General features: G+C 39.5%; 2 protein-coding genes across 5 annotated transcripts in view; both read right to left on the reverse strand.

Moving 5' to 3' along the window:
• Positions 1 to 1,130: 1,130 nt before the first annotated feature.
• Positions 1,131 to 7,462, reverse strand: LOC114468755 (tyrosine-protein phosphatase vhp-1). The gene is made up of 5 exons (XM_028455815.1): positions 6,669 to 7,462; positions 6,241 to 6,333; positions 3,276 to 3,435; positions 3,059 to 3,182; positions 1,131 to 2,209 (listed from the first exon to the last, which is right to left on the reverse strand). The coding sequence occupies exons 2-5, from the start codon at positions 6,331 to 6,333 to the stop codon at positions 1,615 to 1,617; spliced, it is 972 nt and encodes a 323-aa protein (XP_028311616.1). The 5' UTR covers positions 6,669 to 7,462; the 3' UTR covers positions 1,131 to 1,614.
• Positions 7,463 to 8,063: 601 nt separating this feature from the next.
• Positions 8,064 to 13,785, reverse strand: part of ap2a1 (adaptor related protein complex 2 subunit alpha 1) — a 29,467-nt gene continuing 23,745 nt past the window's right edge. For all 4 annotated transcript variants that reach the window (XM_028455812.1, XM_028455813.1, XM_028455811.1 and 1 more), the window contains 3 exons: positions 13,114 to 13,183; positions 11,344 to 11,478; positions 8,064 to 9,250 (listed from right to left, as the gene is read on the reverse strand). In XM_028455812.1, the coding sequence (XP_028311613.1) occupies positions 9,173 to 9,250; positions 11,344 to 11,478; positions 13,114 to 13,183 (283 nt within the window). In that variant the 3' untranslated portion in view covers positions 8,064 to 9,172. The remainder of the gene's footprint in view (positions 9,251 to 11,343; positions 11,479 to 13,113; positions 13,184 to 13,785) is intronic.

The raw sequence follows: 13,785 nt of genomic DNA on the forward strand, positions 1-13,785 counted from the left end.
TCTGCCTCTATGTATAAAGTGTTATTTAAAAAAAAAAAAAAAAAAGAAACTTCTACTTCCATGAAGACTTCGCGGAACATCGCCATTCTTGTCAGCGTTTGACAGGAAACAAAGCGGAGCAGATACATTCACTACAGCTGATGACGTCAGAGCAGCCTAAAGAGTGAAGCCTGAGGCCACACATTCCACTGCTGCCAGCCTGGTGTTACGAGTCATCTGGTGACCCTGTTACCTGGTGACTATCTTCCGCCTGCGTCACTGCTTGCTCATTTTTCGGTAGCTGAAAATAAAGCACAACTGTGGTATATAAACACACAAAACGACTCTGGAAACATACAGAATTAGAAAATATGAACATAAAACAACAAAATTACACAAAAGACAGTAAATAATGTTTTTCTTTTTTTAAAAATGACTCCAAAAAAACAGAATTTTAGGAAAAAATATACAAAAAATGACCCACAAAAAATCCCAATATGGCTCCAAAAAACAAAAATAATTTCATACAAATAAACAAACATGGTAACAAATAACACAAAATGACTTGTGTAGAAATTTTGGGGGTTTTTTTTAGCACAACTCTATATTTTTTTGTGATGTGCTATTAGATGACTTATTTTTTCATTTGGTGCTAAATAAAATTAAATTGAAAAATTAAATACAACATAATTAATACACGTACAAAATTACATAAAAATACACAAAAAGGGTCACAAAAACATAGATTTACACCAAAAATATGCACAGTGATTACATAAAATAAATGTAGTCAATTAGTGCGTGAGTAAATTTCACAAGTGAAGCAAAATGTGTCACTACTACTACTTGTAAGCCTGATGTGCTAATACGGGGGCAGGGAAAGCAAATTTAGGTTTGCCATTGGTTTTCAATAATAGTACAACCAATCAGTGAGCTGGATTTGGCTATATTTCCTCCTACTTCATTTACATTAGGTCTACTTGTACTACTAGTCAATCTTTTGGCTTCACTAGTAATACTAGTAGATTAAAAACAGTCTACTAGTTCTAGTAGTGAGACTTAGAGTTTTGACCTTACTAGGAAACCAAAATCATCTACTACTGAACAATTTTGGGTTACTAGTTGTACTAGTAACATTTCTGGAGGTTGTGAAAGCTCTCATCAAGTTTGTGTAGCTATGGAGGATTGAGATGCTTGGAGGATACATTCTATTTATTTAACATTATGGACACATGGTAACGTTGATGCAGGTTTTAATATGTACTAGTTGTATAATGATGGGATGATGATCAGAGGTCAGGTAATTCCTACATTTACATGAAGTTTTTTCTTTGTGTGTCGCACTAATAAGGAAGTGAGTGTCCTCCACTAACACACACAGATCCTGTGATTCATGTCAAAGGTCAATTTATTCATCAACACATTTCAACAGCTGGAAACAGAGGGCGGGGCTGAAGACTGAGGGCGGGGCTTTGTCAAACTGACCAACAGGTCAGGGAGGATCTCTCTGTTATATTTGACAGATGTAGAGCTTCAGTAGAACTGGGATGAATTCAGTGTTTCTAAGCTCGTAATAAATACATAAAATCTGTATTAAATGAATAATAAATATAGTGGGCGTGGCTCTTCCAATGCTCAGCATCTGTACGGCAGAGCTGGCTGTCCCATCCTCACTGTGGGCATGAAGACTCCTCCCAGTAGCACTCGCTCGCCCCAGTCCATCAGTTTGTTGAGCGTGAAGCTGAAGGGAGACAGCAGGACCGTCCCCTTGGTTTCCTCCATCCTGCTCTTCCTGCTGGGGTTCCCTCCCACCGTGCTGTGGTGGCCATTGTTCAGTGAGCTGCTACTGTTTCCCAAAGGTGACAGTGAGAGGGTGAGGCTCCTCCTCCTCTCTGACAGAGAGGCCTGGGTCCGGGTCGGTTCTTCATGGTGGCCCGCGGGTGGAACCGTACGTGTAGACTGGACGTGCTGCTGGTTCCCATGAAGCATTAGCTCCACAACTTCCTGTTCCTGCTGCTGGTTTTCACCACTCCGTCCATGGCGTGCTGAGTCAGCAGTGACTCTCTCAGAGGAGTCGATGACGTCAGCAAAAGACGACGGGCAAACGTCCAAGTGGCTCACGAGAGAACCTCCAGTGAAGCTCCGCTGGCTCAGGGTGCCCTGGAAGTGCTGCAGCTGACCCAGGAAGTTGAAGTTTGGGGAAATGGACGGTCTGCGCTCCTTCACAAACCTGGAGAGACATGGCAAATGTTTGTCACAAAACACGTGATTGTATCTCACATGATTGACATTCATGTGAGATACATTAGAATAATTACCAATCGTAGCATGAACACAAGAAAATTTGTTTTCAATATTTTTCTGCCATCATTGTTTTTTTTTGTGTGGTTAATTTGTGTGTTTAAATTGTCATTTAAAATTTTTTCATAGATTGTGTGTGCTTTTATTTTGTGGAGTAGTTTCATATATTAGTGTTGTCACTTTGTATATTTTTCTGTAATTTTGTGTGTTTTTCTTAAATCATTGAGTTTGTCCTATATTTTGTATATTTTTGTCGTATTTTGTGCCACTGAAGTTTTTCCCACTAATTTTGTGTGTTTTTTGGAGTCCATTTGTGTATTTTTGTTGTTTATTTGTGTGTGATGTGTCTTGTGTTTTGCGTTTTCTGGAGTAAATATTGTGTATTTTTGCTGTTTGGTGCACTTTGATCTACTTTTGTGGGTTTTTTGGAGTCATTTTGTGTATATTTGATGATGGTTTTTGCATTGTCTTACTAATTCATGCATATATTTTTTTGTCATTTTGTGCATATTTCTGTACTTTTGTGTTTTTTTGCTTTGTTTTTTGTTTACAAATTTCTTGTATTTTTGTTGTAATTTTTTGGAGTATTTTGTGTATATTTGCTGTTTGTGGATTTTCCTACCATAATGTGTATTTTTCTTGTGTGTTTGTTGTGTGTGTTTAGAGTTACTACTTTGGGGGCTGCATGTGGCCCACGTCTGTCATAGAGGAAGTAGTTGAAGCCTTTGTTCATTTGCGATATGGTGGGGCAGTTTGGGGGAGGAGCTAACATGTGTACCTGTAGGCGTGGTCCAGGTCCATCTCTAGGTGGTACATGATGTACGCGACAGCCAGAGCTGCAGACCGAGAGATTCCTGCTGCACAGTGCACCAACACGGAGGCTCCAGAGGACAGAGCTGCATCTGATCATTACACGACAGGGACAGTCAGCGCCTGCTGCAGCGCATACGTAGAAAAACGGCACACACACACAACACCAAAGAGAGACTCCTCACCGATGAACCTCAGAGCCTGAGGGATCCAGGGAAGCAGGTCGGCCCACAGCGAGTCATCGATCGGGATACGAAGGTACCTGGAGTCAGGAAGGAAGGTGGGCTGGAGGCTGCAGCGGCTGACGTTCACCACATAGGAGATACCCAATGAAGTCAGCTGCTCCTACACACACACATACCATTACATGATTATTACAGCTAATAATGGTGTCATCCTTAATGCTCACTAATACAATCTAAAAGAGTTCTGCTTCCAAACGTCAGGATTATAGGTGGAGCTTGAGATTCTTGCAAAGAGGGTCAAAGGAATAAATAGAATCAATAATATAGACCGTCTCAAGATTAGTAACATAATTGATAATGTTGACTACAAAAATGTGCGTTGACTCGTCGTTTAATGTTGTAAATTCATGAATAATAATCAGGCCGGTGGCCGCTGTCTGCTTCATTTTTGCTGCAGTACCATGCATGAACTTCTGGGTGGAGTATTGCTTCACCATTTATATTGGGAGGAAGAATTGCGCAACAGAAGAAGAACCAACCTAAAGTCTCTTAAAAGTCACTGTTTTATGGCACTTAAAATATTTGTATATTACGTATACTAGTGCAGTGCCCGTAGGAAGTATGTATTGCTATAGAAAAGTAGGAGGGTAAGTAGATTTTTCATGGATTAGGCCAAATGAGGTTGTGTTTGAAGGTGGGACATCATCAGTGTAGAGGTAGGACTGATGACATCATCAGTGTAGAGGTAGGACTGATGACATCATCAGTGTAGAGGTAGGACTTAACGGAATTTGTAAAGCATTTATGAATAATTTATGAACTGTATTACTGCAGTCCTAACAAATCCGACGTCGCACACCCTTGAACCAAGCAGCAGCCATGTTGAAACTCTCAGGTCAGTCGGATCCTGATCCGCAGAGATATTTCAGGAACACACACACAGAAACAGACCGACAGAGATTCCTGGTTTTATGGAGGGATTACATTAAAAAAAAAATTGTATTTTTTCAAATGAATTTGGGAAAACTGTTATGAAAACTTTTCACCACTAGGGGTGTGGGCAATGCTCCCCCCGCCCCCGCAAACTCCATGTATGGTCAGGAAGTGACAACATGAAAAGATCAAAGTGCAAAAAAGGCTTCATCACCACACACTGTTGCATATATATGAGCTAAATTTACATTAGGGCTGAGACCAAACGCTTTTGTCCCCATTCGATTTTATCACCACACTTGGAAGCAGATTCACTATATATTAGGGTTCAGTTTTTTGTTCTGATGCAGTAGTAACGATAATTGTGATTCTAATGTTGTTATTTTCCTTCCCCAAAAACAAAAGTTAAATCATTCATTTCTAGGAAGAATAAATGAGTCATAGTTTCAGAAAAACAATGCACGTCACAATCAGTCGGTCGCTCTGACATTTATATACACTGAACATGAATGTGTATGACTGTACATGTAGAGTTAAAACACATGATTTCAATGTAGTCACAAAATAAACTCTTGATTTATGGTGAATGGATATTTCTTCCCACACACTTCCTGCAATGACTAACTATTCACATCCACAAATTATAAAGCACGACAACACGTTTAATGTGGATTATAGTCCAGAGGAATGAGGAAGATTGGCAGCTACGGGAAAATCCACACTAATCCTCACATCTGGCTCAGGTGGGAGGAGGAGAGGACAAATATTGGGTCTGGGGCACATGCTGTCCTCCAGTAAACATGACTAATGGAAAACCCAGTGTGGTAAACAGACTCACATTAAGCAGAGAATCACAAGTGATTGACCATCAGTACAGACCACAACACACAGGCAGACATGAAGGAGCCTGTTAGATGGACGGTTGAATGATAATCTGCTCTAAATTAACCTGCTGGTGTCCATTCCGACTCATACTGGGCAGGGTAAAACCAACCTACACAGGACACCAGCAGCAGACCACACTTCATACTCTGGACCAGGGGTGCCCAATCCTGGTCCTCGAGGGCCACTATCCTGCATGTTGTAGATGTGACCCTGTCCCTCAACTCATCAGCCTGATAACAATTCTGATAATTTGAATCAGGTGTGTTGGAAGAGGGAAACTGCTAAAACATGCAGGATAGGGGCCCTCGAGGACCAGCCGTGCCCTAAATAAAGCCACACAAGGTTTCCAACTACTGAGCAGAGAAAAAGCAACTACACAAAAATCTTTGTCTAAATGTTTCAAAGAAAGGGACAGAACACAAGTCAACACACAAAACGACTCAGAGAATTACAGAAATGTACACAAAACGACACAGAATGAGAGAACAATTTACAAAACAACAAAAAAATATACACAACAATGAGTGAAAATTCACAAAACAACAGAAATACACGAAATGAATGAAAATATACAAAACGAGAAAAATACAAAACCAACACTAAAAACACCCAAAATCTGGGCAAAAATCAGAAACAACAAAACAAGAACAAAAACACAAATAGAGAGGAAAATCTAGAAAATGACAACAAAAATATATAAAAAGTGAACAAAATTCACAAAACAACAAAAATAAATAAAATCAAAGACAAATACACAAATGGCAGCAAAAATACACACACAAAAAACAAAAAGACACAGAACAACCACCAAAAGACACTAAATAAAATATACAGACAAAACCACACAATTATGAAAAAAGTGAACAAATATCACAGACTAAATATACACAAAGCAAAAACTAAAATAAACAAAATGAGAGGGGGAAAATACACAAAACGACAACAAAAATGCACAAGCAAAAAAAAAAAAAAAAAGCACTCAAAATGAAAGAAAAATATACAAAATGACTCCAAAAACACACAAACCATTTGTTGTTTCCTGCGTTAATGCTCAGATTGCTCATTATTCTAATGATGACATGGATGATGTTTGTGTGACTCTCAGATCAGATGCAGTGGTAGTTTAGTGGCACAGTCGGTCCTTTACCTGCGTCACGTCTCTCTCTGCTCCCAGGTAGAGCTGTGGTAGGATGAGGGACAGCTGAGGCTGCTCACCTTCTCTCTCTGCAGACCAAACCATCTGTGGACATCAATACATGTCACAGTCACTTCAACATGCAACACAACAACAGCCTATTCATGACATTGTTAAACATGACAAATGAATGAGCAGTCATTAGGAGAGTCTGTTTGTTTATCTGTGAATATAAATGATAGCAACTCATCAAGCAACGTTAATAAAGACATTTATGAGCCAATGCATGAATACATTAATTAATTCATTTATTATTATTATTATTATTTTTTAAATGTATGTTAAATTCTTCAATGCTGCAGCAGATCGTGTAAAGCATCGTCTTTGTTCTTCCAGGTTTTCTCTTAACGTCTTTGTTCTGTGCGTTTAGTCGGACTCACCGTGCACGTCAGCGGGAGCCTCGTGTGAACGTCCTCCGTGCTGCGCTTCCTCCGGTTAACTGAACTCACACCGGATTCTTAGCGATGAGCTCATCCTTCACCAACAACGCGAGCAGAACGAGATGATGTCATCTCCAGCCAATCAGCGCCTCGACGCATCTCGACATGCGCAGACGCGGCTGCGACTTAATGTGTGTGCGTGTTCATGTGCGCGTATGTATGCTGGTCATGTGACACAGAAAAAAACGCAATAATTTTAACATTTTTTTCCCACACAATCGCCCCGCCCCCAGAATCTGATTGGCAGACTGGTGGGTTCATAGCTGCAGGGATCTGAATAAAGTAAAATAGATGTACATTTATTCACTGATACACACGCACTCACTGCGCGTGTATCAGTGCGCATACACCACAGACACACACGCACGGACACGCGCACACCCTCAGAGTGTTCGGGAAAAAGCTCGTCAGGCTGTGGTGCGTTCACTGCTCTGTACAAAGTAGGACAAAGGACATTTTACTTGAAGATAGATTCATCTAATAACACTACGGTATCGTTACTGCAAGTTATTTCTATTTACATACATGTGTATATTGTTCAGTATTGTTTTTGTTTAGGTTAAGAGTCTTAAAATAATATGATTTATTTTAAACATGCGTATTCCAATATTCAATGATAAACAGTAAACAAATTTTTTTAATCTTAAATAAGTCCAATTAGATACCGTTAGGAAAATGTTTGATTTTATTATGTATCATTCTATTTAATTTTTTTTTTTTTTATCAGAAAATATATAAAAACAACTACTGATGTTTATTCAAATTCCTAATGGCCTACATACAATTTCATGAAATATTTCATCTACATCCTTTATGATGCTCAGTTTCTTTTTCTCCAATGAAAAAACTTCATATTTTATGAGTGTTTTAATATGACTTTGTTGTATTTTGCTCTATATTAATAAAGTTTTATTGAATAGAAATGTCTGTTTATGACTTAAGAGGTCTACACACACACTTAAGTGTAGGATAACTACAGCATTTAAAGAATGTGGATATGTTTTGTTATTAGTCATGTATAGTTTGACGTACTTCGGCGTGAAGAGATCAGAGGGCAAATAAACATTCATTAATGCACTTGTAGACCATGAAGGAGATTTAGTGCTAAAAAAAAGTTACGCAGAAAAAAAAAATACTTTTGTGCATGTGAAATGACTTCCTAATACACTGCTCTTTCAGCGCAACAATCCTATACAGAAAGAACGAGCACGTTCCTTCACCACCTGGGACAAACCAGTGTATAAACCCAACAGGAAAAGACACTAAAAGATTTTTAGCTTTAAAATGTTTGAATAACATGTGCATATGATAAAAACAAAAGCCAGGAGGCATGGATGTGGATATATGGCATAGTTTTACTTTCACATCTTTTGATTACAGATTTCATTGAGCTCTAACACAGGTATTGGACAGGTTCTTAACACAGATACATGGGGCTGTATAAGCTAGTGGCTATACACACATACACACACACACACACAACATGACAACATCACTACATGTTCCACTACAATGTCCACTGTTTCTGCGCCTGAAACCTGCCCATGTATTAGAAATGTCTTTAGGCTTCTTTTTTTTTTTTTTACAACGTGCTCATGGTAACTCACTGACACACACACACACACACACACAAGCCAAGTCCCCTGTTGTTCAAACTGAACGTCCAGTCTTAATGTGTGACAGGAAGTCCGACGCTTACTGATGAATGAAGTCTTCTTTAAAAATGGATGCCCTTTCTACTCTCTCTCACCTGAAATATGAAATGTATGTAGAACAATGACAGAAGGGATCCAATTACAAGTTATTGATCTATCCAAAATAATAATTTGTTCAAATCTCTCTTTTGGGTGGATTGTGGCTTTGTGTCATTCACCCACAAACCCAGAGAGCATCACATCTTTACCTCCACCATACTCAGAGTAGGGACCAGCATAAAGGGAATGTGTGAGAAAAAAACAACAGTCACTCACGGGAACATTTTCACATCCAACGAACAGAAACACGACTGCACTGGAATGTAAGGGAGAGCAACGTGCACTGAACGCTCACACAGGGTCCAAGACTCATTTCACTCCACTCAAAGGTCCCACTGGAAACATCAGGCCCAGTGTTTGTGTGTGTGTGTGTGTGTGTGTGTGTGTGTCTGTATGTCTGTATGAACACACACACACACACTTGTTCGCTTCTCCCATTTAACTTCAAGGAATGTTCGATAAAGGAAATCTCTCTCACACAATTTCAGAGGACCGGAAAGAGACACCTGCATAACTAAAGGATGGACAGACACACACACACACGCACGCACACACACACACACACACACACCAATGAAGACAAAAATGTAGCATTGTGTTAATAATGAATGGGATGAACTGGGATCAGAATTGAGAGCAGAAAGAAGGACGCTCTCCTGCTGCTTTTCCCTTATGGTGGTCACGCTTCATCTAGAACTGCTCAGCGAGCAGGTCACAGAGACGCTGGGATACCAAGTCTTTGCTGCAGCGCAGAGTCAGACGGTACATCTGTGGACACACACACACACACACAATACAACCCTGCAGTCAGACTCCATGAGGCTGATGGAATCCCAGCAGTGGGAGTGACTGCAAACAGTCAACAAGTTAAAATAATAGAATAAGAATTATTGAGAGAGTTAAACCTTCTCCAAGATCCAAATCTGCTCTTTTCCAGATATTGTCAGTTATCTGAACCATGATCATTCACACTTTAAAAGGCTTGGAAGACATTTATTTCCCTATTAGGAACCATACAGTAGGTCACAATGTGTGGACACACATTAAGTTTTTAGAAAAATCACCATGAAATGTGCAAATTGATCTGATCTAGATGAAAGTCGGTCGAATAATTGAGGAACCATAACTGAGTCAGATTTCATAAAGATTGGACAATTACGAACTGAGATATGAATTTTTGAAAAACTCACCAATGATGTGACAGTTATTTTCATTTTTCAATCAATTTTTTGATCCAGAATCAGTATATTGATCAGAATCTCCTCCATGTTTTAATGGAATCTTCCATGGCCTAAGGTTTATGTTTGGTTAAAGTTTTGACAAAATCTGTGAAGTAGTCTTGACTAGGACCGGGACAAGGCATCTACATAATCGATGACGTCGTTGCAACAAATGCGTCGACGCAAAATGTGCGCGCAGATGCATCGTCCGACTGAAACAAAGATGGAGGCGCCGGTAAATAACTAAGGCGAGTGGCTCCTCTGAGTTTCAAAAGTGCAAGGTAGTGAAGGCACGCACTATTTTGTCTAAGGTAGCTGTTCTCCGTGACCCTCGTCCTTTATCCTGGGTGTGACCGGACGGCAGCGCGTCAACGCGACGAGGAGGAAACACCCGCGGTGTCATCAGCTGCAGTAGCAGCAGCAGCATGCGCGCACACGCGCTTACGTACACATGCGATGAAAGATCACTTTTACATACCACTGTGATACCTTAATAGTTCGTCCTGATTTGTAAATTAAACACAATGTATGTTTGCTTTACACATAGGCATCTATTGGAGTTTTTCCTTTGCAGTCTGACCTTTTATTTTTCCCTTAAACTTCCTAAAGGACAACACACGTTCGCACTCACACACACACAATTCTTAAGGTAAAAGGAAAGTTTATTTTAATGCTACTTCTGACTCTGAATTCATTATTTTGTACTTTTGTATTCTTACTTGCAATAAACATACATTCCAATGTTAAGTAATTCATCTTTTTTTTCATTTCGATATGTAAATCAACATGTATAAATAACTTTTACTCAATTAATGGGGAGATAATCGAATCCAGTCAAATCGAACTGGGAAAATTAATCGTTAGATTAATCGATGCATCGGAAAAATAATCGCTAAATTAATCGTTTAAAAAATAATCGTTTCTCCCAGCCCTAGTCTTGACGTAATCCTGCTAACAGACAAACCAACGCCGCTGAATATATAGGCTCCTTGGTGGAGGAAATAAAAACTAGCATGCAGATATTTTAGTCGTGCACTATTGATACTTATCAGCTTACCAGGGAGGCATTTCAGTTTTTTTCATCTAACTCACTTTATTGAATGTTAAATATTATAATTAGTTTTAAACGTAATTTTTCTTTCGGCTCAAGTACAGTTTTGAAGTGGAAAGATAAAGTATTGTCATTCATAATAAGTCAGATTCAGCCACTCCTTCCTGCCTGCAGCAGTCAGTCTCTAATCAAAACATTGGCAGCCAATCCACAGAAGGTCAGCTATTTTAGTGTGTATATGTATATATTCCATTTTTATTGTAATATGTCTTTTTCTGCCACGTCTTCCCTCTTTTTATCTGTACTGTGTACAGGCCCATGTGTATATATCTTCCCTTTTCCATTTTTTAATAATGGTGTTTTATTTATCTTCTGCTGAAACTCTGAAAATGTCCCCTTTGTAGGACTAATAAAAGTTATCTTTTTAAGTCAGTGTGTAATATATCATCCATTAGAAATGATTTGTATTGATTGATTTATTTATTTATTACCTGTGAGCTTGGTTTAGTTCTTAAGTCTTTATACTGAATTTCAAAAAGTGAAATGTATAAACGTATATGAATACTACTGTGTTTCTGTGTGTGCGTTACCTGTGCCTGTGCGTTTGGCTCCAGTCTGAGCAGACAGCCGATCTGCTGGCTCTTGGTTTGGATCACTCCGGCGCACACGTAGTTCTCTGGGTTTGGATCCACGTTATCCAGCAGAGCTGTTCCAAGTCCCAGCAGCTGCAGCACAACACAGTGTCACACTAAGAACAGCAGACATTTAACAAATATTTGAGGCCTGATAGTCAAATCAACCAGCGTCAGATGAAGAGGATCTGCAGAGGAATTATGGATGCACCGAAATTAAAATTTGAGGCCGAAGCCGAATAAAATATAAACGCTTGGCCGAATGCCGAATATCGAATGCTGTTAAGTTTTTCACTTTTTTTTTTAAAATAGTGCGTAAATAGCCCAGAAGACATGTTTTTTTCAAGAAAGTAAATGTTTATTAAATATTCTGGCATTTTTTAAATATTCCAGTAGCCCTTGCTTTTCAAAAAAAGCACAACAAAGTTTTTCATTTAAATTAGGCCTTCAAATAAAACAAAACATGCAAAAAAGCTAAAGTGCATTAAAGGGGAGATATGATGAAAAAAATCCCTCTATAATGGTTATGCTACAGTGATATACATTCCTTTAGCCTCATTCAGAAGGACAAAGTTGAAAAAGTTCCATTTCCTCCCTCCCTTGCTATTCCACATTTTGTAAAAAGTCAGCATTAAATGGGACAGTTGGATTTTGCCCACGTTGGCAGGTGACGTCACCTAACACGCCTCCTAGAATGTGAGCTCCTCCCTCTCCAACTATCTAACAGATAAAACAAACACTGCGGTTTAATATAGAATATATATTATTCTTTACTGCCATAAATGTAAATGCAAGCTGCACTACTGGACGCCCAAATTGCAGTACTTTCTGCTGCCGATCATGTTGGGAGTCACTGCTTGGAGCCACGGACCCATTGTTTCCACACATCAGCTATTAGCACTCCGTGCTAATGCTACACCAGTTTATGCAGCAAGACCCAGTGTAGTGTAAGGAGGAAACGATGGGGATGTTTACGGATTTGTGGCTGACAGGGCTAACAACGGACTCAGCTGTGGAACCAGAGCAGCAGCAGCCGTCCAGGCTTGACGGACGACGAAGAGCAGTAAGCGGAAAGGAGAGAGTCTGGTTGTGTTTGTGTGCAGAAAGGAGGAGCTGCTGCTGCTGGTTCTGCAGCAATGCGCGCACACTTTTCTGACTAAATCACTGCACGTTGTTTGATTGCGTCATACGCTATTATTCGGTCTTGCTTTTAACTCACTAAACCGAAGGCCGAATTATGCTTTTTTTGCAATATTCGGCCGAATATATTTGGTGGCCGAATATTCGGTGAATCCTTAAGTGGAAAGTTTGTACTTTCTGTCAACAGCGTGAGTGAGTGAGTTCTGTAGTATGGCTGGTTTCAGGGCAGGTCTGGGTTGCCGTTCTTAGAGCGCACTAAACAATAGATTCATTTAATCTGTTGTTGTAAAGATTACACTGGCCCTTTAAGAGAGTAGGGACCAATGCGTCATGTGTAAGAGGGAGAGAGAGGGAGTGTGTGTGTGTGTTGAGTTTGTGATGTTACAGAGAGATAAATGAACTATTGGATTCTGACCAACATTCTGATCCATGGAGGAAACACCTCACTACATAAATCTGCTGCGGATACCACGGCACACCCTGGAGAGGGAGGGCTACTGGAATGCATGGACTATGAAGAATGTGTCTGGGTTTACATCTGATCAGATCAGGATGTTAATGGTGTTGCATCGGTGATGGAAGCCGTACCTTTGCTTTGAGGACTTCAGTGTCCATGCTGTGGTTGGCCTTGAATATCTTTTGTGCTTCTTGTTGAGGCCTGAGGAGAGAAACAGGAAGTAAACACTGAGACCTGATGTAAAGAAGAGTTCAGCTTATGCAGCAAAACGCACACATTAGCACAGTGCTTCTCAAAGTGTGTGGGGAATGGAGACATGACAGGTGGGGCGCGAGAAACAGGACATTTTCAGTTTCATGTTATCTTTTTAAAATGTCTTCCTTCATTGACGATGAAGATCACTGACACTAAACAAAGCACCTACACACAAAGAAAGTAATAACGAGAAGCCTAAAGGTGTAGCAGAAATTAAAAGATAATTAAATTATGAAACTAAATTTGATATGGACTGGGAACAAAATTGACGTGGAACTCAAGCACAAAAATAATGATTTATGTTGGCATGTACTTCACATGGAGTGGAACAATAAACAAACTTTTAATAGCTGACTTAAAAAATTATTTAAAATTAAACACTTCAGGCATTCATCTGTTCCCAGTGCCATCAGACTGTTTAACATAAGTGCAACACACTGACCCCCAAACCAGTTCCCCATTGTCATTTGCATATATGTTGTTTTTCTTTCTGCTGTTGTTTTTTCAAATTTATTAATGTCCTACATTTTGCATTACTATCCAATGTT

The sequence above is a fragment of the Gouania willdenowi genome, chromosome 8 (genome assembly GCF_900634775.1).
Source record: "Gouania willdenowi chromosome 8, fGouWil2.1, whole genome shotgun sequence".
In the NCBI taxonomy this organism is placed as follows: domain Eukaryota; kingdom Metazoa; phylum Chordata; class Actinopteri; order Blenniiformes; family Gobiesocidae; genus Gouania; species Gouania willdenowi.

Bases quoted from the DNA above. Each gene is read 5' to 3' on its own strand.
- LOC114468755 (XM_028455815.1), bottom strand. From the start codon at position 6,333: ATGGTTTGGTCTGCAGAGAGAGAAGGTGAGCAGCCTCAGCTGTCCCTC. The intron at 3,436-6,240 runs GTAAAGGACCGA...GTGTGTGTGTAG, and splicing joins CAGAGAGAGACGTGACGCAG to GAGCAGCTGACTTCATTGGG. The intron at 2,210-3,058 runs GTACACATGTTA...ATGTCTCTCCAG, and splicing joins GACCTGGACCACGCCTACAG to GTTTGTGAAGGAGCGCAGAC.